Source organism: Neoarthrinium moseri (genome assembly GCF_022829205.1).
Source record: "Neoarthrinium moseri strain CBS 164.80 chromosome Unknown scaffold12_Wmoseri_CBS_16480, whole genome shotgun sequence".
NCBI classification, from domain to species: domain Eukaryota; kingdom Fungi; phylum Ascomycota; class Sordariomycetes; order Amphisphaeriales; family Apiosporaceae; genus Neoarthrinium; species Neoarthrinium moseri.
In genome coordinates this window covers 243628-267612 of record NW_026055126.1, presented here as the reverse complement: position 1 = coordinate 267612, position 23985 = coordinate 243628, and the positions used below count along the sequence as shown (strand labels likewise).

Below are 23985 nucleotides of genomic sequence, written 5' to 3'. Positions count from 1 at the left end.
ACCTGTGCGGTGCAGTTATTTGGAATGCAGCCGCAAGTATCTCCATGCTGGGAACGAGCCAGGGGCCATCGAAACATCTCCTGTAAGATGCGCACTATTGAACAAGGTCGCTCGGGAAGCAGGCACCGGCTCTGCAGCTTTGCTGTGCGGCTGAGTCTGGAGATGCAAGGGTCCTGTAACTGAGTTTAATAAATGGAGGTGGCTCGCAAAGCAGCACACGTCGCCAAGGTGAGCAGATGCTGGCTGGAGATCTTGGAAGGCGTGGGAGTTGACGCGTGCCAGGCAGTCCATGTGGAGATGTTGGGCCACTTGGTGAGACGAGCCTCATTGCTTCCGTATCCCGAGTCCCGACTTGTGTGATCCCCTCGCTGGCTCGCTTCGAGTCGGTCGAGAGAGGCCGTGGGCATAAAGCCGTGCCTGTGGACATGTCAGGCGCCAAGCAATCTAAAGGGTCGGTAACCGTCCCCGAGGGTGGGGACCCGGGACCTTGGGAAACCAAGTCCAAAACGGTCCGAAACATGAACACAGGCGCTCAGCAAAGGGGGAGCACGACCAAATGATCACGACCCTCGCTTCCGCTGGGGTAATAGAATCATTGTTTTCTCCAGGCGAACGTGGTAGAGGTTCCCATGCTCAATATTGACGCTCATAAGTTTGCTGTCGGAAGTTACATCAAGCCAGAATTTGTACAATCTTGGTCAGCCGGTTTGAATCTTTCGTGAGACCCGGCAGCGTAGATCAGGGACCCCGGAAGCCGGCCGAAGCATGGTGCGGGCGCGTCATAAGACCGAGGGGCTATCGACTGACATGCACTGTGGAGCATGGGACCGCCAGACATGCCAGACATGCCAGACATGCCAGACGTTCAGACTCTCCCTATGGCGGCTAGAGTGCTCGCCTCTACTATGGTATGAATGCTGAATGCCGTATCAGACGAACCAAGTGCGTGTCAGCATCTGTGAAAGACCGACAGCTGGCCCACCCGCAGGTAGAATGCTTTTCCGTCGTGGGACAACTGCTCTAAAATAAACCGTCGCGGTGCCACCCGCTGTCTATAGCGAGCTAAGACGCCCGTCAATCGAGGTTGGCCTGACCTTGCCCAGGTGTCCACCAGACGTCGGGGAGAGGACAGAGGATCCAGGGCTGCTGGAAAAGCCGACAGAACCTAATTCGGAGCCGCCGGGCTCCTTACCAAGAGTACTGTGGTCTGCCCAGACCCCCTGCCCTCAATGTGCATGTTGAAAGGTAGATGGACAGGCAGGAAGGCAGGTACCTGGAGACACGACCAATGACGATGGTGGTGTCCCTGCTGCACCACCCCCTTCTCGACCTGGGATGGTGGGTTGACGCCCTGGACCTGCAGCGGACCATCCAGATACTCGGATACTGGATGGACGAGGATGCTGGCAGTGTGGGAACTCTGAGCACAGGGAAATTGACCAGGTTCATGCTTCTAGAAGGAGAACGAAGGCCCGAACTCAAGCCTCTTTACGGAGCAGGGTCTGGCAGGCCGGCAGGGTGTGACTGCATCACCTACTCTGAGCGACCAACTGTCTGGCGATAGATGGATGCAATCTTCTCTTGTCAGGAGGTGGAATTCGCGACAAGTTGCAGCACCCTGACGCTCGCTACCAGACTCTCGCCGGGCACGACAACTAGTGCAGAGAGGCATGTAGGTAGTAGGCAGCAGGTCGACGTATGCAGTGTAGTATCGTAACAGCATCTGCTGCTCTCCGTAGACGAAAGGTAGGGGTGGAGGAGCTTGGACACGAAGCCGAAGCGCTGTCCTCGTCGTTGCTCGTGCTTTCGGGGAAGAGCTGCGACCAGGTGCTATTTTTGGACGAGAAGAATTATTAGGTTATGACCGTATGCCGCTTCGCTCTTTAGCATGCATACAGCGCTGGACGCATTTGGGGTAGGATGCCGTTTTGGGATCGCTCTTCCTGTCGTGATTCGCGTAGATTTAATTTCCCACACGGCCGGCCATCTCTCGTCCTACTGTGTACTCGCCGTCGCTTCCCGGCCTCAATCAGCCATGGCCAAAATTACCTCCATCGCCATGCTCCTCGATCGAGCTCGACCGAGATCAATTACGAGCAGGGTTGCGGCTCAGCTCGCCGGCCCCGGTCAGCGCTAGAAGCAATTCTGGTTCTTCTAGAAGCTGGAGTCGTCCTCATTCGGCGACTGCACCCAGCATAATTGATCTTTTAATTACCTGGGTCAGTTGAAACGCGTTTTGTTCATGCGCATCCATGATCTCTTACGCCCCCCTCCCAACTGCGCTCTCCGCACCGTCGCTCGTCGTTTTCCTCTCCCCTTTCTCTGGGGACGCGCCTCCCAGCCCTGCGAGACGTCTCGATTGGCTTGTCACAAGCTGGATGCATTGATGCGCGCGAGATTGGGATGTCCAGGTGCAAGGATTCTTCTGCCCTCATGTCTGCGCTTAGCGGCTGTACCACATCCCCAAGACTTCTGGGTCCTTCACCACGCCGTGACAGCTGAGTGATGTATCGATCAACTAACGCGAAGAGACAGGCCACATTCACCTCTTCCCTATCACTCTTAGTGGGATGCCCGAGCCATCGTCCCATCTACGGAGCATCGGCCGGGGAGTCCATTGCTTGACGAGTGTCAGTCCCATGGCAGTACTCATCTGCAGATGTTGGCACACTGGGTAGACGAACCCTCTGAGCGACGTGTCTGCGACACCACGCTGCAGAGTCGTTTCTCTGTTTCCTGTTGTCGTCGTCGTCGTTGCCCTGGTTCACACCGCCTCGTCTCCAGGCCTCGTTTCAGTTCCCTTATAGGCATCTCGAATGAGGGTGGGCGTTGAAGACTGCGCGGCAGTTAACATCAGACGCGTCGAAGTCGTCAACGCCATCTCACATCTAGACGTGGCTGAAAGGACCCTTCCCACCGACTAACTAATCGGGGGGCCCCCTGTTCTTGTCGGCAATCTGCCATGCCTTTCATAGTGTGGCTGCTGGCAGTGAGTCCAAGGTAAGAACCCCGCCCTATGGGGTGTCGGGATCGCAGTTCTTAATTCCTTGATATAGACCACCCCAGTCTAATATAGCCCCCTCCAAGTGGAGATTGTGAAGAGGCAAAAATTCCTACCCAACGAATGCACATTGCTTTAACAGAGGTCTGCACGCAAGTAAGCAGGAACCAATGACACCTGGCAGTGTCGTGGGCATAACACGCTCTCAGCGAGAAGCAAAGTTGCTGCTCATGCATGGGCCACAGAGAGGACTGCCGTCCTGGTTCTAACGAGGTCCTATCGTGCTTTCACCACTGTTCTCTTGCCCAACTGCATGGTAGGGCTCGTTTCAGCTTCTAATTCTCCATTTGGCTGCCCAGTGTAGTATTCTTGTATGCGTTTTCCAGGACCTCCCGCGCCTGGGAATGAGCGTACCCCCCCAAAAGTACCTCTTTTGGGTCAAAGCTGTCCGGGGTATTTTGAAGCTTCTGAAATCCGTTCTATCCTAAACCCTGTCTGACAGGCATGCTCCATTGTGGCTGTCCTCGCCCCAGTTGCATCATTCTCCCAGAGCAAGGGCCTCATTCTATAACCGGCAAGCAGACCATGGCAGGCATGGCATAAGATCCTCAAATTATGCCACCGTCATCGCTGGCCAAGGTAACCGGTTCTCCACACCCGCTCAGGAACGATACCTTCTTTCGTGTCGCACATGGCAAAGTGCTTTAACTTCTGGATGAAAAGAGAAGTAGTCAAGGTACCCGTCCGTCAATCCCAGCCTCGTCCCTGTCATGGGACACAACGATAAGGGAGATCAGACGATATAATGCAGCCCATGTCCTCTGCTACTCGTTGACCCTTTCTGGCTCCTGCCACAATATATTAGACCGGCTAAGGAGAACTGTCAAGTGGGAGGGATTCCCGTACGGCACAAGGCAAAAAGGTAGCATTGGACTCTTAAACCGGACTACGTGCACCGTCCCTAGCTTTCTACTTCTTCAAACGACGTTTCGCCATTTGCGAGAGCAGCTTAAGCTTACTTACACGACCGCCTCAGCCCTACTTACCGCCCATCTATTCCGCATATTGGGGACTCGACATACCATCTCAACCTCTTATCTCACACACTCACACCACCAACACATGTCCTCGGCTCTTGGGCACGTAAGAGCCCCGCCTACTCACACCTCGACGGCAACCAGGCAAGACGGGCACCATTTTCGCCTCACGCGACCCAGGACCTCCCACTCCGCAGCCCTCGCCGCAGCAGCAGCAGGCCCGGGGGGCCCCAGCTCGTCAAATACTTTCTATTCAGAGCCCGGCGACCGTCCAGAGCGGTTCGCTCTGGCGGACCCCATGTATCGGAGACACGCTGGCGGGCAACTACCGAGTAGGACCGGACTACAATGTCGATTACTCTCCCCAGGAATCGCATCCGGGCGAGCAGAGCCAGCCGCAACACGCTTACGACGCTCACCACCACCACCGCGGGAGCCAACTCCACCCGGGGTCCGGTAGCTTACATGAACAGACACCGTCGCATTCGCACCACGCCATGTCGCAGCATCACACCCCTCATCACCATCAGATTCTGATGGACCCGTCGCACCTTGGCGGCTTGCCGGCGGCCAGGCATATGGGACATCCCGGACCTTCCCATTATGGCGCTCCAACTTCTTCTCACGGCGTGCCACTCTACCCGTCCATGACGCCTACGCAACCGCATAGTGCTGGGACCAAGCGAAGCCGGCCGGATGACTTGGACCTGTCTGTCCCCGGCATGCCCGACTTGGATCAGGGCGACCTCGACTCAATGCAGCAGACACCTCTGGGTGCCGCTTATGCTCAAGCAGCTGGCGCGCAACCGACACATCACCACCATCGTCTGCCGGATCAGGGCCCGCCAACGAAGATGATGAGGCGCGACGGTGACGGAGGGCTGCCAGGGAGTGGAGGGGCTCCGAGTGTCGTGGGACAGGTCGGCATGCCAGCGCCGGCTCCGAGACCCCGGGGGCCGAAGTTGAAGTTTACGCCTGAGGACGATCAACTCCTGATCGACCTGAAAGAGAACAAGAACCTCACATGGAAGCAAATCGCAGATTTTTTCCCTGGGCGTTCGTCGGGTACTCTACAGGTGCGCTACTGCACGAAGTTGAAGGCGAAGACCACGCAGTGGACCGACGAGACCGTAAGAGCCGGCCCCTTCCTTGGATTACAAGGAGCGGTGATCTCCGACTAACTCGCAAACCTCTAGGACCAAAAACTCCGAGCTGCGCTGGCTGACTACGAAAGCGAGAAGTGGCGCATCGTAGCGAACAAGATGGGAACCGGATTCACTCCGGTAGCCTGCCGCGAACGTACCCAACAACTGCTGGGGGGAGGCGAGGACGATGAGAACTTATAGCAATCAGCGTCTCCGCCAGGAGCTTCGGCTCCTGGGTCCGGGGACACAATATATCCACAGCAGCTTCAGGGACTAGGAAGCGCACAGATGCCTACTTCCCACACGCAGTATAGGCACGACGACAACTCCGATGTGGCACAACCAACTTACCACACGTCTGGTTGAGTCGATGGCACTCAGAATGGCTTCGAGCCACCCAGACATCACAACACGATCGAGGACTTGCGATTGATTCTTCCTGCGGAGAAGGACCATGGAATTTCAAGCTTTGCACGGCGTTGGGCGTTCGAAACACGTTTGCGCGAGATCTTCATGCCTCTCCCTTGTACGGTACGACGTTGAATGGTGTTCACGGGGACGTGTTTTGGTGCTTGCTCTCCGGTTTACAGAGCGAGCTTTACCACCTAATACCTAGAGATACCAAAGACCGCATCGGTCATACGTTCTAACGACATCTATAGAACTGGGGCAAGGTGATGACAAACTGTTTTTCTATTCTGGCTTTCATCAACTGTTTTCTCTTCCCTATGAGCACAAAAACATATCCAAAGCATTTGGCACACGAGATATACACCAATACAATATCATGTATGACACGAGATGATACGGCCTTTGTCAATATCTTTATTCCGACCGGGGGAGAGCCTTCCTTCCAGTCATGCAACAAAAAAACCAAGCACTACATAGCGATGCCATCTCTTCACCGCCTCTTGGAGGGGTTGGGGGCCAGCGAAGGGGGATACGAAACGAGACACGGCGGGATGAAGAGAGGAGATACCCCAAAACGGTCGCGCAGGCGCTTGACGCGCGCTGACTCACAGCTAGACACTTTGGCAAAATGGCTTCGGGTTCAGGTCTGAGTCGGGAACCAGGATCGGTCGGCGCCCAGGAAACAACATAAGCGCGGAAGAGAAAAAAAAAGTGGCGGCGGGATATACATGGCAATCGACTCAAATTCTTTCCTCAAATACTTGACAACCTACTGTTATGATAATCCCTAATTAATGGCGGTTCTCGCCTCTCCCTTTCCAAGTCCATAATAATTTCAGAGCACATGATGCTTCTTCCTGTACCAGAGCCTTGGTCCCGAATGCGCACAGGAGGCAGAGGCAAGGCTCGAGCCTCGCCTCTGCAAAACAAAACGCATTCACTATCGTGCCGCGTCTGGCCATGTCATCGGGCCTGGGATTCCTTGTGTCCAGCGTTTGCCGAGTTGGGAATGATTGTGGAGAGGGAGCAAGCTTGATTGCTACCCCTGGCCGGCCGCCACTACCACTACCACCACCACCATTACCACCATCATCTCCTCCCCCTCGGCTCAGCTATTGAACTACCGGCTCTTGATAATAACCGAAAACTGCTGTATATATTACCAGCCACGTATTTACCTCGTCACGCCCCTTAATATCCAGACACATGTGGTGTACCTACATGAGCGCGGACAAAGGACCTGCTTGCCACATGGCTAAAACAGGCGAGTAAGCTGCATAAGGTGGGCAGGCTGGTCAGACTTGTGAAACTAGACCCACGATCTGTTGTTTCTGGCCGATGCTACTGACGCAGGACGGGCCAACATGGCATGAGGGCGGTTCGCGCCGCAAGACCTCACACCGGAAGGGGGCAGTAGCAGTAACCACCTCGCCGAGAGAAGAAAGGGGTGTAGCGCCAGAAGTGACAATGCCTGATTGATCGCACACCTGGTCCGGCTGCGACTGCTGAAGGCGAATAATGATTTGTAACCATACGCACAATACACTTTGGTGATCTACATTCATGATGAGAATAGTAGCAGAGCCTCTGATCGTCTCTGCAAGCTTGGTACGTCGGTTGCCACATGCCTCGTTTACAAGCTCGCTTGCAAGGTATTTCCCCATCCTGCGTCCAGGTCCAGATGCTGGACGCCCCGGCTATCCAATGCCAGCGAGCAGCGGTGGTCAGCAGGTGCCACGGCCGTACTGGCCCATCGGGTTGTATACCAGCAATGGAAGACCAGCGGATCCGCTCGGGGCCGACTGATGCTGCAGGCACTGGCTGGAAGTACACAATCTACCGAGTCGATCTCTCGCTATGTGCCGCGACAGGGGAACAGGTACATGCAACAGCTCCTGGACCTGGCTGCCTGTTTCAATTGATGGTGTTTCCCGGCTCGAGAGGGCTGCCGAGCGGGAAATGGGGGCAGCAGGGCCTTGCCTTGCTTGCTTGCTTGCGCTTGCCTAGGCTCTACCGGGCTCGATCAGGCATTGGACTTCGAATCATGTGTTCCTTCGCCAACATGGGCAAGTGTTGCGGTGAAGGAGCAGACTGGCGCGGCCAGAGCATGACACCCACGACGATTCGTCGCTGATACCTCCGTATGGGATGCGCTACTGGGTTCATCATCCGTCCCCGCGTTAGTTCTCACTCAGAGGGTTTGGCAGAACAGGACTGTTGACCCCGGCCATCATCCATCGCTCGCCAGGAGTCACCCCACAATATGGTTCCCCATTTTTTCTTAATCATGAATGTTGCTTCAAAACACGGGTGTTCACGTGCCAGCCACCTTACCACGAATACATCGGGTACGGAAAGCTCATTGCCATGGCCCGCTTGCGAGCCTGTCAATGAAGCCAGTGCGCACTGCTACGGCGCCAATATACAGCCGACAGAGTTGCATCCAGTAATTTTGAGCAACACACAGCAGGTAGAATTGCAACGGCCGTCGGTAAGAATGACTCGAAAGACATTGCTATGGTGCTGTCAGCTGTGATTGATCGCAGCGGTGCGCGGCCAGCCGAGGCTTTGGGACCGTGAGAGGTTACATAGTACAGCGCCCATCGTAAGGTGCTTTGCCGACGGAGCTGCTTCCTCTTGCCGGTATCAGTGTCGCTGCATGGTGAAAGCCACAAATGCAACGTCGAAAGGTGCTTCGCGTGTGAGTTCTAGCCACCCAGGCCACCTGGTGCCATGCCTCTTCCCGAAGCCCCCACATCTCGCTAGAGCTTTCAGCATCGCATCAGTGCAAGGGTCGTGCTGTTGGGTACGTTCCACAGAGCCCGCAAGGGAAGCCGGATCCGGGGCCGGCGCTTGCTGCAGTGGTGTCAAGCAATGTGGTCTATGTGCACCACCTCGGCTCTGTTGATCTTCCATCTGCTCATACAGCATCATGATGCGCTCCGAAAGGCTGCAAACCCCTCCGAGCGTCATCGTCGTCGTGGTCAAGCGCCGTTGCGGTGTGAGGAGGGGTCAGGAAGGGTCCCCTGGCTGCGGCAAGCGTTAGGGGAATTTCTTGCACCTTAGGCGATTTTCTTTGCACCTTGCACCTTGCTGCATGCAAGCAGCAACCAAGTTCCACAATGGACCAGGGCCCTGATAGGCGATGCTCAAGGTAAGCTCCCCGGTTGAGATGCGCGGATGTCTCGTCAACAGCCGGGAGCGAGACATGCGCACACCTGGCCCGGACGACCACTGACTACACTTGAAGCCGGCCATGCGGCAGAGTAGCCAGCGGTGACTACATATGCGACGGTCGCGCGCGCGGTTCATAACCAAGCCGGCATCGTTAGATTGATGCATGCAGTCTTGAGGTTTCCATTAGCGCCCGTTATCGTCTCTTGCGCCATGCGCAACACCATCTGCCCGATCGATACAGATCCGGCTGTTCCGCTTCGGGCAGTGGGTCATGCTTGGCCTGCTCGGTCTCAACGCCCGAAGGCTCTGGCTAGCGGGTGCAATTGTCACGAAAGGAGCAGTGCGTGCGAAAAGCGACAAGTGCTTTGCGCGAGTTGTTGAGCTGCGAAGACTCATATCATAGTCAACCGATTGAGTCTGGCGTCGATCCAGGACGAAGTACTTACTGGATCTGTCCCTGGGGTCGGTGATGCGCCCGAAGTCAGCTCAAGCGAGATCAGCCCGTGCTGTTTACCGAAGCCATGATGGCCAATCGGGGATTTTTGATCGACCTCCAGAGTCCGTGGGCCTTTCACTGTTGTAACCATATCGCTAAATCCCCTACAAGAGCCAGGGATTGTCTCTATGGATCCCGCCCCATGACTTTCGATGATGGGATAGCAGTTCGGCTACAGTGGATATGGCGCTCTGTTGCGACGCCAGAGCGCAGTGATACCCTGTTGAATAAGTACGACAAGCAACGCTCGGTCACTGCGGGTGAAGCACGTTTTGGCGGATGTGATTGAAGTAGTGGAAGCTGATGATAGCAACGCCCGGTCGGCGCAGCTTCTAATTTGAGTCGACACCTTCATGTGAGCCTTTGCACAGCTACTCGCTAAATGGCCTGTCAATTTTCACTAATAGAAAGTCCACCATTAGCTGCTAGTATAGTTGACAGCATAGAGCATATGTGCCATGGCTGTATCCGATTTCGCCATGTTGGTGTGCTGGAGACAGCCGAGAGTGCTTCGCGATTACTCAGTCCCAACTCCACGATGTGTGTGTTGGATGCAAACGGGGCAATTTGACAAGCCAGACTGTAGGCCACGCGGGTTCGCCCATCTGTACAGCCGAAATTGCCGACGCTATGTTTCGACAGATGGCAACAAAGTTTGGTACGCACACGCTGTCATGACATTGGCGTCCGTCAAGTGTGGTCTTGCTCAAGGCGCTGAAGGCTCGCCACCGCTCTTCAACCCTGTCGCTAGGCCTATAATTCGGTGTTATATCGATGGCCCCGTCACTGATGCTAGCAGGCTGGGTAGCAATCACCACGACGAAGCGAGCTTTCCAGGCTTGGTCCGATGATCTTCTTGCAGGTGACAATCCGCATCCCGTACATCCTGACGAGTGACAACCCCCCCTTGTATCGAACTCTCAACAGTAGTCGTCTGCGGCTGACCGAAAGAGGCCATCCACGACTTAGCAGTGTGACTTGGTCTTCTCATCGAGCGACATGCAGCGCATCTAAGTGCGACGTGAACTTATGAGTGCACCGGGAAATGACACCGGCCGTTCGTGAATCTTGCAGTAGTAGTCCGCACGGGCTGACGGGAATTGTCAAAAACCAGTCGGCGAGGGAGGTAGATCCTTCTACGGTCCACCTCCCAAGGGGTGTCTGTAAGGGCTTACCCCTGCTTTCTTAGATACCCCTGGGCCTGATTGCATCAGCCAGAAGCCACTGTGGGATTGAAAAGCTCTTTGACCCAATATAGAGGACAGAGAATGGCCAAATCATTGGCCCACAGGCTCTGACCAACTTTGTCCATATTGTTCTGTAAGACGACGTGTTGCTAGGCAGGATATCCGCAGGCTTTGTCTTGTTCCTTGATTCGCCACGAGCCGCAAATTACTGGCTACTGCTGATCAACTTATCACAGAGCTCGTCTCTGGACAGTGAGGCTCCATTTTCGACGAGCTTGATGAGTTTTTCATGAGTAGGTACCGCTGAGCCCAGATCCAGAAACCTGGCAGTTTCCACGAGCCAGCCATTGAAATCCCTGATTTCTGTCTTCTTACCGGCACGTACGTCTTGCAGCATTGAGCTTGTGTTCTCTCTGACCTTGTAGCCCACTTCATACAACATGGTGAGGAGATTGGTAGAGGAAAGTCGTTGGATTAGGGCATCTCTGGGCCCCTCCCTACTATGCAACGGCGAACCGTTTGATTCGTCATTGAGGATATCAGCACTGGACACGTCCGAGACCAGACTGGTCAGAACGAGACCTGCTTCATGAACAAGTGTCTTGATGATCAGAGGGAGTCTATCTTCGCGGTCGATAAACAGCTCTCCGTTCTTGCACCCGAGAATCGCGGTCAGCGGGTTGATAGTTGAGTTGACCACGAGCTTTTCTAACTGCAGGACCCACAGGTCTGCTTTGGACACGATCTGGCCGGAGAGATCCGGGGCGTCCGCGATCTGATTCATAAGATACTGCGCACTGCCTCCAGATTCTGGGTTCAGAGACACTGGTCCAACGGACACGTTGGCCGGAGACGCATGGATGCTTTTGAAAGGAGCCAATGAGGTTACTCCATGTGTAGTCACACATGCGACCCAGCTAGGTCCGCTGAGGTCGGGGAATCGATGGTGAAGATAGAGATCTCCCATTGGCGGCCAGAGCTTGCACATTCCATTTTGAACAAATGTGACTGTCGAGTCTCTGCCCAAGTACCCCCTCAACCTATCAACCTGAGGCAAGGCATCAGAAGCCTTGGTGGCCACGATGAGATTTGTGATGCCAGCCCCGGAAGTCGGTTCTAGTATCGGACCCGCTGGCGGCTTTTCGTGAGTCCACCACTCCACGTCGAAGTCCGAGGTGCGTTCAACTTTCCCATGTCGTGTGATTTCAATGCCAGGGGATGACGCCCACTGCTCCAGCAGCGACTTGCGGTGGACAACCAAAGTAATTGGCGGCTTCTTTGGGAGTCTAGCCAGGCTGCTGGCAAATAGGCGCCCAAGGTTCCCAATTCCTAGTATATATATGCGTTCCAAGGGTGTTGTGTGCGACTGGGACTTCAGACGCGTATTGTCGTTTGACAGCGGGGTGGACCCAGGCGACAGGTTAGCTGTTGTCCATGCGAAGAGCTTTGGGGGAGCACTGTCGTCGTCTATGAGCTGTTTGAGCCAAGCTGCTGGAGCTCCTTGACGGCTCCGGGAATTAATTGGGCTGGTCAACATAAGTCCAGTGTGTTCAATGGAAATCCTCTGTCGTGACAGAACCGTGTGTCTGAGTGACAGGCGGGACAGCATGGCGGACTCCGAAACGGGAGTGAGAAGATGGGGGGTGGAGAACGTATGAAGCCACAAGATTGAGGTTTTCCGACACTGTTACTTTACTGCCTATCTCATTTCTGCGTAGGAAACATCTTCGTTCTAGTGATAGCTGATGAAGACACGATACGTTGGTCGTAGTTACAATTCATATTTGAGGTTCACCGATCGGGTAAACCGCGGGGCCGCGGGGCTTGTGAGCGACGCAACTTCCCTAAGTTCTTTTGCTCCCTTCTGCAGATGTCATCTGTCATACCCAGGACTGCTTTCGATATCTGCAAATATGTTTGGCCTGAATGGTACCGGAGACTGATTTGTGAGGCGATCATTTCCGACCATGCATGTATGGGGCGCAGCTCACGGGACAGTAGGTATGACAAGACAGCAGAAACATGACAAAAAGCATCGCATGGTAGTAAGTAACCCATGTACTTCCATAGCATTAATACTGCGTAGGTCTTGGTATCAGTCTCTTGTAATGATTCATACACGAATACAGCGGATATACACACGCAAACCGCGTTGGAATGCACGATGTTCGAGACAGCGAGATCTAGGCCACCTTTTAGCTTTGCCCTTCATATCCTCGGAGCCTTTAATTCCAGTCCCTCCTTCCAACGCCAGAAATGACGAACCAAATGCCACTCTTCTTTTCATAGCTCGTCCCAGTCTTTAGGAAGTGCTGGTTCCCCCCCTTTCTAAGCAAACTGATCATCCCTGTCGACGCCGACGTCTTCGAGTTCGGCAAAGTTCTGGAAGTGCAACGGTCGATGCGCATCCGCGTAAAAGCCCTGTGGTGTATCCAGCTTGACGTCAACCTTCTTCTTGACGATGGCATCGAAACCAGCGCCCATGAAGCTGTAGTTCCACTTTCCGTTCTCGGGGACCAAGAAGAAACCCTTGAATCGCGGACTGAGCAGCATCTTGCGCTTTAGTCCCATGTTGGTCGCGAAACCCTGCGGTTGGTCACTGCCAATGTCCTTGTTCTCAGCACCCCAGGCGAAACCCTGAGGAGTAAGACCCCAAGCGGACAAAGACACAGAGCCCGGTGTGAAGAATACATCGACGGTGATGGATGCATCCTTGTCAAGCGACGGGTGTCGGTCCAGAAGGCGTGCGTGCTCGGTCACGTCAGCAGCAGACATGTAGGGAAGCTCGTTGCCTGCGATTGTGTGGATGACACCGAGTGGCTCCATCGAGTGGAGGTACTCGTGGGACGGAAGCTGCTCGGGCAACGTGACATTGCGTAGGCCACCGACCTGAGGCACCATGACGATGCAACGAATCTCCTTGACCTGCTCGTTATCGGGAGCTGATGCACCGTAGAGGTAGCCCGCGACTTGTACACGCAGATCGGCAACGGTGATGAACTTCTTGAGAATGTTGCTAGGCATCACGTAAGTGATGTCATCGAGATCATTGTCGACAGGTGACACATAGAGGTTGTTGGATCGAGTACGCAAGTTCGACGTGGCAATCGCACGGGTACGCCATTCCGTCTTGGACGCGAAGGTCTGCTGCTCGTATTGCGATGTCGTCGTGACAATGAGCTCTTCTCCGTGGACGTTCTGGGTCTTTGTCGTGACTGCAGTAAGCTGCTGCTGCTCTTGCTGCTGCTTTTCGATCTCTGCAGCCTGCTGTCTCTGCAGCGAAGGTGCGGAAATCTCCATACCAAGAATGATATCTCGGACTTCACTGCTGGTCAGGCTAGATACGTTGACGTTGTTCTTTTTCCCGTAATCATTGAGAATCAGATCACGTAGCTGTGTTTCAACCTTGATCCAGTCTTCATCAGACAGTGTCGGCCAGATGTGATGTTCCTGTGTAATGACTGTCTTATCAGGGCGCAGGATAAGCTTGGTCTTGTCAGGGTTGACATGGAGGGCACGGAGAATCAGCACCAAACGTGAGAACGCAGTGTAGGACGATATACTCTTCAACCATTCGTCGTACAGGTTGAAGAGAACCATTTGCGGCTCGGTGGCTCGCAAGATCATATCTCCAAGTTTCTCGACCTTCATCGCAGCCTGGAAAGGCAACTGCAACTCGGATGCTCGGATGGATATGTTGGGGAAGTCGAGGAGATGCACCTCGAGAGGATCCAGAAGACCCTTTCGCGTAACAATGAGCTCCTTCGGCTGCTCTTCCACAGGTAGAGACCGAATAAGTGCAGCGACTTCTTCGGCGGTCTTCCACTTGGCCAATTGACCCAGACGCTTCTGACCAGCCCAAACGCTGGTGTGAATAATCTTCAGGAACAACTGACCGGTTCTCGGGTTGAAGATGAAGATAGCACCGTTGATAGGCTTCGTCGTCAAGTTACCCTCAAAGGTCTTGTGGATTGTGACACGGTACACATTGGTGTCATCGATGAACAGCTTCGTCTGGTTGCTGAACAACTCCGAGTAGTTCTGAGAGTTCAGGAATTCTTGGTTGCTCTCGGATGCATACAACTGCAGACCCTTTCGGATACGCTCACGCAAGACGTACAAAGCAGGGTTGGCCTTCATAACCTTGGCCATCGCTTGTTGTACCAATACCTTGAGACCAGGGAAATACTGGCCATAGGCCGAGTACAGGTTGTATGCCAGGTCAACACCAATCATCAGACCAGTAGGTGACGGGTAAATACTCATGCTGTCGTTGGTGTAATCGAGGTACTTGGCACGGGTGTAGCGCTCAATGTCATGAGAATCGTAGTCGCCGTACCGCAGCTGCACATCGATCCAAAACTTGTTCGTAGTGCTGGGCTCGATAACGTCCTTTGTGTCGTAAAGAAGCGAAGGCCGAGTCACGTTCCACTTGTTGCTGGCGAAGAGCAAGATATCGGCACATGAAGAGTTCATCTTGTACGATTTTCGAGGATGAATAGTCTCTTTCTGCACAGTTTCAATCCCCAGCGACTCAAGTTCTTGGTCGAATACCTGACAGAGGTCCATGACTACAGTAGTACAAGTTAGCTGAGCGTTCTACAGTGTAAAAGGGGGCGCGTCGGCGTATCTTTCGTGTATTTTTTGCCACAGATGGGCTCGGAAGATCTGAATCAAGGAGATCTTCAAAGTAGGAATCTTGCCGTGCAAGAAGATGCCTGTAAGATCGAGCTGGACTTGGAAACCGACGTAGACGTTGGCTCGGTTGATGGTTGGTGACCACCACAGAGTGAACCGACGGTTCGGAATTTGGTTCAAACCGGATCTTTGGGCGTTCGTGAGCTTCTTGAACTTCATGCTCTCTTCGAAACCGCTCGCCTTCTCCCTGGTTTTGGATCATTTGATTAGCTCTTGTTGATTCTGTTGATGTTGAAGATATTTGCCAACCTCCTTGGCCGTCTTATAGGGACTTCCCAAGGTGACGCCACAAGGCATAAGCAGCACTTGCCACAGTTGATACGGAAACGGGCCACCCGAATAACACCCGCACAACACCCGAATAATCATGGATCCACAATGGGATGGCGCAGATTAGACGATGGAATAACTGTGGGATGATGGTGGGATAGCGTAGAATAAACAATGGGATGGCGTGGAATAAACAATGGGACGCGCAGAATAGACGGTAGAATATTTGTGGGATGGTTGTGGATAGTTGTAGGATAACTGTACTTACCAGAAGAGACCCTCCCAGGACGGGAATCCGGTGGCCTTGAAGAGGGTGTGCTCCAGGATGGTCTCGACACCGCCCAGGGCCTGGATGACATCGGTTCGGTAGGCGTTCAGGTTCCACAGCTTTCCGTCGTGCCGCTGGCTCGTCCACCAGAAGGGGTTGCTCTTCATCAGCTGGTAGATCTTGAACTCGCTGCGGACGCGGAACCCCTTGTCGAAGCTGAGCGTGCTCCTGTCCTTCTGGAAGAGGGTGTTGATGCGGGGGAGGCCGCGGTCCCAGCTGTCCTCGAGATCTTCCAGCGTCAGACGTCGGTTCTGGTTGTTGGCCTCCAGGCGCTTCTGCGAGTACTCGGTCCAGACGCGCTGAGAGTCGATGAACTCGGCCTCCCAGGGGATGATGTACCGGAAGATGTTGGGAATGAGTGTCTCTTCGTCGTGGGTCATGCCAGCACGGTAGTGAGTAACACCCACATCGGTCTGCTTGGACCATCGCTTGTCGCTGGCGGGGATCAAGATGTGGGAACCCGAGATCATCCCGAGACCTCCGAGCTCCTTGGGGGTGTAGAAGACGGCCGGGGGGAAACGGGACGGCATCTTGGAGTTCAGGCCGATCTTGACTCGGGTCTGAATCTTGGTCTCGCATTTGACGATGGTGTCCAGCAGATTGACGGTAGACACGGCGGCTTCTCGGTAGTATGTGAAGAGGGCGATCAGGGCCGTGTTCCACTTGTTGGCAATCTTGGTAAAGGTGGTGGATCCCGAGGACATCAGGATCTGACGAATGCGGTTGTTGAACTTCTGGATGTCCTCCTCCGTGACCTGAAGGAATGCGTGGGCTGTCCGTTCCTTGGTCGTGTTGTCCACGAGCGACCACACGCTATCCTTGATGGGGAACTCATCGTTTTGGTTGCGAATCTTGGGCAGGATGCGGACTTCAAAGCCACACATGGAGAAGAGCAGATTCGGGTTGTCTCTGCTGTAGACGCTGGCAAAGGTGTCGTCCCACTCGATGGTGGTCACGGATCTGGGCAATCGGTTCTTCAGGTCCCAGAAGACGGCTCGGCCCAGGTTGACGTCGTGTCTCATAAGGCGCATACGCGAATCTCTTGGCCAGCACTTCTTGCTCTTGTATCCAATGACGTTCTCAAAGTTGGGATCGGGTTGCTCGGTCAGGAACCTCTGGATGAGATCCCGTGACTCGTCGGCAGTGAACCTCAAAAAGACCCAGATCTTGTCAACATAACGGGTGTACAGACGAATCGGGTGCTTGGTCTCGGTCTCTCGGTCGCGGAACTGCAGGAAATCATTGGGGCTGTTGGGCGGCCCAGCAATCTCCGTGGCTCTGTTCAAGCCGAGGAGGAGCAGATCGAGGACCAGGCCGTAGTACTGGAACACAAAACCGGAAAATTGCAAACCGCGTATCATGCCGTAACTGTTGACGTGGTTCATGTCCTTGTAGGTCAGCTGCACGTTGTTCTTGGAGCTGATGTAGTCCGCAAGATTGTGGTCCATGATCAATCTCAGAAGACGGTTCAGGAGCGTGAGGTCGATCTTTTCGTAGACCTTGGAGAGCTCGGTCTCGATCATGACGTTGCATTCACCATCGGCAGTCTCCCAAACCTTGTCCAGGTTGTTGATGCCCTGCGCCCACTTGTACGTCAGGAGCGGCGGCACCTCGGAGTCGGAGGGCTTGATCCACGCGGGGAACAAGTGTCTCTGATCGGCCTGGTACCACAGGTACTGGTCAAGGTACGCATCGCTGATCTTCTCGATAGGCTCAATGTCGTACACCGGGTTGATGGTGCTGTAGTTGTCGTTCATGTCGATCTGCACTTCCTTGAAGGCACGCTGTGTCAGGAGGAAACGCTTGATCCGCTCCAAGGTGGTGCCGGGGCTGTCGTAGGCCTGCTCAATCAGGGCGAGTTCTTCGCGCTGGTTCTGGTTGAGACGACCCTTGACAGAGTAGGCTTCTCGTAGACGCTCCAGGGCGAGAATCAAGATCTTGGTGTCATGCTTGTACGACACGCTGGGGAACGGAATAGGGGTAAACTTTCGAGATTCCAGCCAGTGCACAGTGGTGGTGTAGATGGCGACGGCCTCTTCGGAGGAGACGTAGGGACCATCCTTCATGTAGTTGTGCTGGCGTTCCTGCTCTGCCTTCAACCACAGACGCGTCAGGCGACCCACGTTCTTCTTGGCAACGGTCTTGTCCACCGTGGCACCTCTTCGGATTCTCTCACGGTTGTAGTGGGCAACCGAGATCCACCAGTCAGCCTTGGACTTGACGTAGCGGAGAATAATGTTCTCGATCGGCGCGGGCAGGCCAGGCACCTTCCAAGGAATGTTACTCTTCCAGCATCTCCAAGCCTCGGAGAGATGTTGCAAGATGGTGTTCACCTTGTTCTGCTTGATGCCCTCGGGCATCATGTCCATGAGATCAGCCATGACGGAAGCTCGCAGTTCAAGATCAAAGTGTGATTCCACACGCTGCTTCGTGACGGTCTTGGCAACGCCCTTGCTGTGACGACCCTCAAACTGACGAGACAGCAAGTTTCCAAGCCATCTCTCGAGCAGCGGGATGATACCCCTCATGAAGAAGAGCCACACTCTCCAGGCGGGTGCCCAGAAACCACAGCCGGGACCCTTTCCAACCGGCCCGCTGTTGAAGCGGTAGTAGATCAGATGCTTCAGATCCTTGCATGATCGGATCTGGTGCATGAGCTTGTACTTGTAACGGTACATACCGGTCAACTGACCCACGTGGTTAAAGGCATATAAGATACCATCAGCCAGCTGGAAGGCATCGATATTGCCGAGGCGGTACTGCACTTGGGCGTCCACGATGAGTTTGGTCAACCGCAGAATCTCACGCATGAGGTGGAACGCGTTTCCGAAACGTGACTTCTTGCGCTCCTTGGTTGTCAGGGTCTTGACCGGCTTCAGGTTGAAGTTGTAATCAAGATGAAGGTAGGTCAGGTTCTTGCGGTGGATCAGCAAGTTCAACATGTTGAAACCTTGGCGGCAGACCTGAAGTCCCGCCTCGACCCAGTCGATGGTGGTCTGCTGGAAGAACTTGGTCTGTTTCAGGCTCTTTAGCAGATTCTGCTTGTTGACAGCCTTGGGCTTCTTCTTGTGGAGCTCATTGAGAACATAGGTCTTGAGCAGCTTCTGGTACGATACACGCACCTTGACTGGCTGCTTGGGCGGGCAGTGTTCGAGATACCACTGCTTGACCAGGGGGACGTCCTGTGCTCGCACCATACGACCAGATCGTCGATCGAAGGGGAAGGGCGCCCACCACAGGCCGATGGCCGCCGAGGTGTCCTCGTTGTAGAGTTCCTCGTCGGCCAAGAAAGGCTCCACACCAGCGGGCAACTCGAAGGCATCGTCCTCCTGCTCCTCGATGTTGCCCGGGCCAAACAGTTCATCTTCATGACTGACGGTGATGTTCTTGGGCGCCACGGAGCGGGACGAAATGGGGTTGATCATGGGATCAAAGTGGAAGGCAGGGAGGCTGGGGTCGTCGGCCTTGGTGTAGACGACCTGGGAGTGAGAATACCAGTTGAAGTGCACGCTACGCGGTAGCGAGTTGTAGAGGTACGGGTAGGCAACACGCGACTCGGTGCGGATGGGGTTGCGGAAGATGATTCTGTCGATGGCGTTGAACTCGCCAAAGTCTTCGTCGTTGGGGTCGATATCCTTGTAAAGCGGCTCGAAGCGCGGGCCGCCCGGAAGAGCGACGTTGAGAGCCTTGGCAGTCAAGAAGCTCTTCATGTCAAACAAGAAGAAGTAGTTCTTGTCGTAGTTCTCGCTGAGGAGGGGCCGACTGAGACGATGCAGCGCCGCCATCTGCTGCAGCGTCAGGTTCCAGGTCTTGTAGCTGGGGCCGTTGACGTGCGAGGTGTCGACCAAGGGTCGGTGGTCGTAGAACCACTCGTAGACTGCAGCATCCTCGTCCTCGTCCAGCTCCATCTGGATGGGCTCGAGCGGCTCGACGTCCTCGATGTTCTCGGACCATGACAGCGGGGGCTCCTCGTCATCGAAAGGCGGGAAGCGCATGCGCTTGAACAGTCGCCGGTCGCTCTTCTCCTTTCGCATCGTCAGCCACATGGTGGCCCACTGCGCGTGGAAGACGGGCTCGATGACCCTGGGGATCTCGTTGACCAGGGTCAGGCAGCCGTTGACGTGGTACAGCACCTTGACCTCTCGGGCGGACTCCCAGGGCATGGGCATGTTCTCCAGGAGCTTCATGACGGCGTGGGGCATGAACTTGAGGGCGCCGAGGTAGCTGCGCTTGTCGCTGGTGTACTTCTTCTGGGAGACATCGCCGATGTCCTTGACGATCTTGCGCAGATGCTCCGGGGGCATGTCTGCCTTCTGCGTCTCGACGAAGCCGCCCTTGCGCTTCTCGCCAAAGCGGTTCCTCTGGGTGCGCAGCCATTCCTTCTTCTTCTGGGCGAACTTGGCGATCTGGGGGTCGGTGGGCGGACGGTAGCCGGGCGGGGGAGGTGCTGGAGCTCCCGGGGGCGGCGGGAGATAGTCTGAGGGAGGGCCTGGAGGCGGAGGCGGCGGCGGAGGAGGTCCCCAGCCCGGGGGAGGGGGCGGCGGCTGGAAGTTGGACATGATTGCGGTGAGCGACGTGCAATGCAGTGCGATGCAATGCTATGCTATGCCTGGTGAGGGCTGACTCGTCGGTCTCGCGCCGCGGTCCGGTCGCGAAGGACCAAGCAGATTCTGGGGCGCGCAGCCTGGGCCCGGTGATGTCCCTCGTCGACAAGGCCGAAGTGTGTGTTTGTCGGAGGGGGGAGGGGCGCGGGTGATGGTCTCGGCGTCACGCGAAAGGCTGATGCCGATGACCTTTGCGGACGTTTGCGTGAGGCGGGTGCAGTGATGGGATGGGTATCGTCGCCTCCCGCTCTGTCGCTGTCTCTGTCTCTGTCGACTCGACTCGACTCGCCTCGTAAAAAGTTTCGGCCAGTCGCGAAGCAGCTGGAGCAGCTAAACTCTGACGGCAGTACGGTAGGTAGACTCTGACTGGATGCACGGCCGCTGCCTCGACCGGGGGCGGGACGCTAAACCCGGAGAAGGGAGCAGAGCTCGCTCGACACCACGTGACCCAGACTTCCCGACTCTGGCCCAAGCTCTAGGCGACTGGGACCTGGTGCCCAGGTGGGGACGTGGACAGGTGTGGCTGGGCCGGCCTGGGGTGGGCAGGTGGGTCGAATATTGAGGCTGGAGGCTGGAGGCTGGAGACTGGAGGACTGGGCCCGCTCTCGGCTCCCTGTGGCCGTGCTGGTCCCCTCCTCGCCTCCAGCCAGAAAAAATGCCCCCGTGGGTCGGGCAACTGGCAGATCGGCTGGCCGCGTCTTCCCATTGGCCATTGGCCATTCGCCAGTCGTCCTGGTGGCCCCCCTTCCACACAATTATTTTCGCAAATTCGCACCACGCCTCGCAAAATTTCACGACTCCAGACCGACCAGCCAAGTTCGAGATTCATCACCCATCGCCCAACGCCCGACTAATCTCGACAGTCTCACAGCAACACCGCCAAGATGCCGGACAACCGTGTTACCTACCGCCGCCGCAACCCGTACGTTGCCATCTCCCGGTCCCTGCCTGTTTCCCGCGCCCCGAACCTGCGCTGCGAAGGGCCGCGGAATGCATGACTGAGAACCGCTGGGCTAACTGGCCGCCTCTAGCTACAACACCACCTCCAACCTCACCCGCATCGTCAAGACCCCGGGCGGTGAGCTGCGAGCTCTGCACATCAAGAAGCGCGGCACTGCTCCCAAGTGCGGTGACTGCGGTACCAAGCTCCCTGGTGTAAGTTCAGGCAATCGGTACCAGGACCCGTTCCGCCTCTGCGAGGACGACCGGGCCCGGCAATACAAGACAAGACATCGGACACAAGACGGACGGGCCAAGGAACGAGCGAGCGATGATATTCAATGGCGCACGACCCTGGAATCAAATGGCTGAGCAATCCGTGTTGAAAGTTGGGCTTGGCTACAACGCAGAGGACAGACACCGTGTGACCCTCAGCTGGAACCATCTGCCCGGAGCGAAAAAAAAAAAAAGAAGAAAAGAAAAGTCTTGTCTTGTCCTGCCGCGGCCCTTCAGCCGCCTTGCAGAGCAGAGCAGTCCCGGGACACCTCCCCACGCTGGACCGCCAACTAACCCGTTCACACAGGTCCCCGCTCTCCGTCCCCGCGAGTACGCCCAGATCTCGCACCCCAAGAAGACTGTCCAGCGCGCATACGGTGGCTCGAGATGCGGTAACTGCGTCCGCGACCGCATCGTCCGTGCCTTCCTCATCGAGGAGCAGAAGATCGTCAAGAAGGTGCTGAAGGAGCAGGAGGGCGCCAGCAAGAAGAAATAAATGGACATCTCATGACAAAAGGGAATGAAGGGTGGAATGGTTTAGGTCCGTCTACATTGCTTTAGGGTGTTCATCTGGGGACAGGGCATTCGCATGTGTCATCTTGCAAATGGGGCTCGTGATTCAAGAGCACCTGGCTGTTTCTAGGGCGTCTTCGAGTGTCTAGATGATCGGAACGGAATAAACGACATCAGGACATCACCACTATCTGTCACCGCCTGCCTGCAAGTCATGTATTCATCCTGGTGAATGTACAGCTTTTGGCTGGACGCGCAAGTCGGACTTGTCAAGGCACGTCGAGTTTTGACGCATCCGGAGGGGTGGTATTTGGAAAGCTGTGTGTCGATGCCAGGAGTTCTGTGTCCGTGATGTTTTCAGATCCTGCTCCAGCCTCAACTACGACGTTCGCCCGGAGCAACTCCATCTTGATGCGCAGCAGCGATGCCCGTCTAATGTGAATCTTACTCGTCCAGTTCCACCGACATTCTCACTATCTAGGGCGAGGTTCATCCATATTCCGGTCAAGTCACTGCGCCAACCCATAGCCAATTGAAAGTTTGTACTTTGATCCATATGCATGCCTCGACGAAGCCCAGCCAGCTTTTCGTGAAACCAATGGATCCGTCCCTCAAGCCAACTCAGTTGCTTCAGTAGATTGCCTCTTGCGGCATGTGGTATCGTCCTTGCAGCTCCGCGCCAGGCTCGTACGTCCTCCGCAATCTTCTCAGAATTTACAAGTAGTATACACTGCAAACCTCATATGATCTCATGCCACCGTCGAGCGGCACGTCTTCCCCACCTAGGTAATTCCATTTTGATACAGAGTCCGGGTCCCCCGTTAGGTGACACCCAGCTCGCCCTACCATCCCGTCTACTCGTGCGTGACGCTGCCCTCGTCGCCCTCTCCGGCCCCTTGGCCCTCAACCCACCCGATGGGGACCAGCGCGGCCGCGACGTCCTCGACGCCGCGCTCCCGCACCAGCAGGTTGAACTGCGCGGCCGCGTTCCGCGTGTCCAGCACCTCGACCCGGATGCCCAGGGCGCCGATCGCCCTCCGCAGCTCGGGGCTGATGGGCCGGTTCTCGGGTCCCACGCCCAGCACGAGCAGGTCCGGCAGCGGCCACAGGTGCGCCAGGACGTTGAGCGCCGCCGCCGGGATGTCGTACTGGCCCTTCTTGTTGAGGAGTCGGTACGGGGACGCGGTCGCCGAGGAGGCCGACGCGGCGGCTTCCCATGGCCGCCAGCGGAACGCCTCGCCGCTCACGAGGAACACGCCCGATCCGTCTGTGATGCGCGCCCCGTTGTTCAGCTGGAACCCCGAGGCCATGCAGATGTCGATCGAGTTCGAGGGCACGGGCGTGTTGGCCAGGACGTCGAGGGCGCCCAGGTCGGTCCGCGACGATCCGCCGGACCCGTCATTCCGCAGGCGACGGCTGGTGTGAAAGGACGAGGCGAATGGTATTCTACCAGTGACTGGGTAGTGTTGTGCTGGTCGTGCGCATCGCGGCCGGGTTTGTGTTGCGAAGCGTTCGATTCTGCGGGGGCTTGTGTGGCCTGTGGTCTGCTTGAACAGGCAGTTCAGTGTCTCGGGGGCGTGGGCCGCGCGGGCAGGCCTCAGAAATGAAGCCATTATGGAAGTCGAGCAGAATCTGATACTACCGTCGAGGACAAGCGAACATTTGTACGGTGGGTGGTGAAGCTGCTGCTGAGATGGGGTGGTGTAGCTTGAACGTCATCGACGAGAGAAAAATAGGTCGGCGATTTACAGCTTCAAAGTCCGACGAGCACTCATCCAATCAAGCTAGGTCCCGTTTGCCATGGCCAGAGTATGGACGAATTGCAGCATCTCTAGACCGTTGCACGAGCTCGTAAAGTCAGTGAACGTTCCCCTGAGAAATTGCAATTCATAATTCTTGCTAA

The 23985-nt window shown here is 55.6% G+C and overlaps 6 protein-coding genes across 6 annotated transcripts; 2 read left to right on the top strand and 4 right to left on the bottom strand.

Moving 5' to 3' along the window:
* Positions 1-4123: 4123 nt before the first annotated feature.
* On the top strand, positions 4124-5384 carry JN550_004440 (uncharacterized protein; the record flags this gene model as incomplete). The annotated part of the gene is made up of 3 exons (XM_049315956.1): positions 4124-4144; positions 4188-5168; positions 5235-5384. 3 exons carry the CDS (start codon positions 4124-4126, stop codon positions 5382-5384), a joined length of 1152 nt encoding a protein of 383 aa, XP_049173512.1.
* Positions 5385-10659: 5275 nt separating this feature from the next.
* JN550_004439 (uncharacterized protein) lies at positions 10660-12063 on the bottom strand (the record flags this gene model as incomplete). The annotated part of the gene is made up of 1 exon (XM_049315955.1): positions 10660-12063. The coding sequence occupies one exon, from the start codon at positions 12061-12063 to the stop codon at positions 10660-10662; it is 1404 nt and encodes a 467-aa protein (XP_049173511.1).
* Positions 12064-12782: 719 nt separating this feature from the next.
* JN550_004438 (uncharacterized protein) lies at positions 12783-14930 on the bottom strand (the record flags this gene model as incomplete). The annotated part of the gene is made up of 1 exon (XM_049315953.1): positions 12783-14930. The coding sequence occupies one exon, from the start codon at positions 14928-14930 to the stop codon at positions 12783-12785; it is 2148 nt and encodes a 715-aa protein (XP_049173510.1).
* Positions 14931-15053: 123 nt separating this feature from the next.
* Positions 15054-20309, bottom strand: JN550_004437 (uncharacterized protein; the record flags this gene model as incomplete). The annotated part of the gene is made up of 2 exons (XM_049315952.1): positions 15054-15339; positions 15691-20309. The coding sequence occupies 2 exons, from the start codon at positions 20307-20309 to the stop codon at positions 15054-15056; spliced, it is 4905 nt and encodes a 1634-aa protein (XP_049173509.1).
* Positions 20310-21238: 929 nt separating this feature from the next.
* Positions 21239-22065, top strand: JN550_004436 (uncharacterized protein; the record flags this gene model as incomplete). Its single annotated transcript, XM_049315951.1, has 3 exons — positions 21239-21276; positions 21386-21509; positions 21598-22065. The coding sequence occupies 3 exons, from the start codon at positions 21239-21241 to the stop codon at positions 22063-22065; spliced, it is 630 nt and encodes a 209-aa protein (XP_049173508.1).
* An 871-nt stretch (positions 22066-22936) lies between these two features.
* Positions 22937-23695, bottom strand: JN550_004435 (uncharacterized protein; the record flags this gene model as incomplete). The annotated part of the gene is made up of 1 exon (XM_049315950.1): positions 22937-23695. The coding sequence occupies one exon, from the start codon at positions 23693-23695 to the stop codon at positions 22937-22939; it is 759 nt and encodes a 252-aa protein (XP_049173507.1).
* Between the last annotated feature and the right edge of the window lie 290 nt (positions 23696-23985).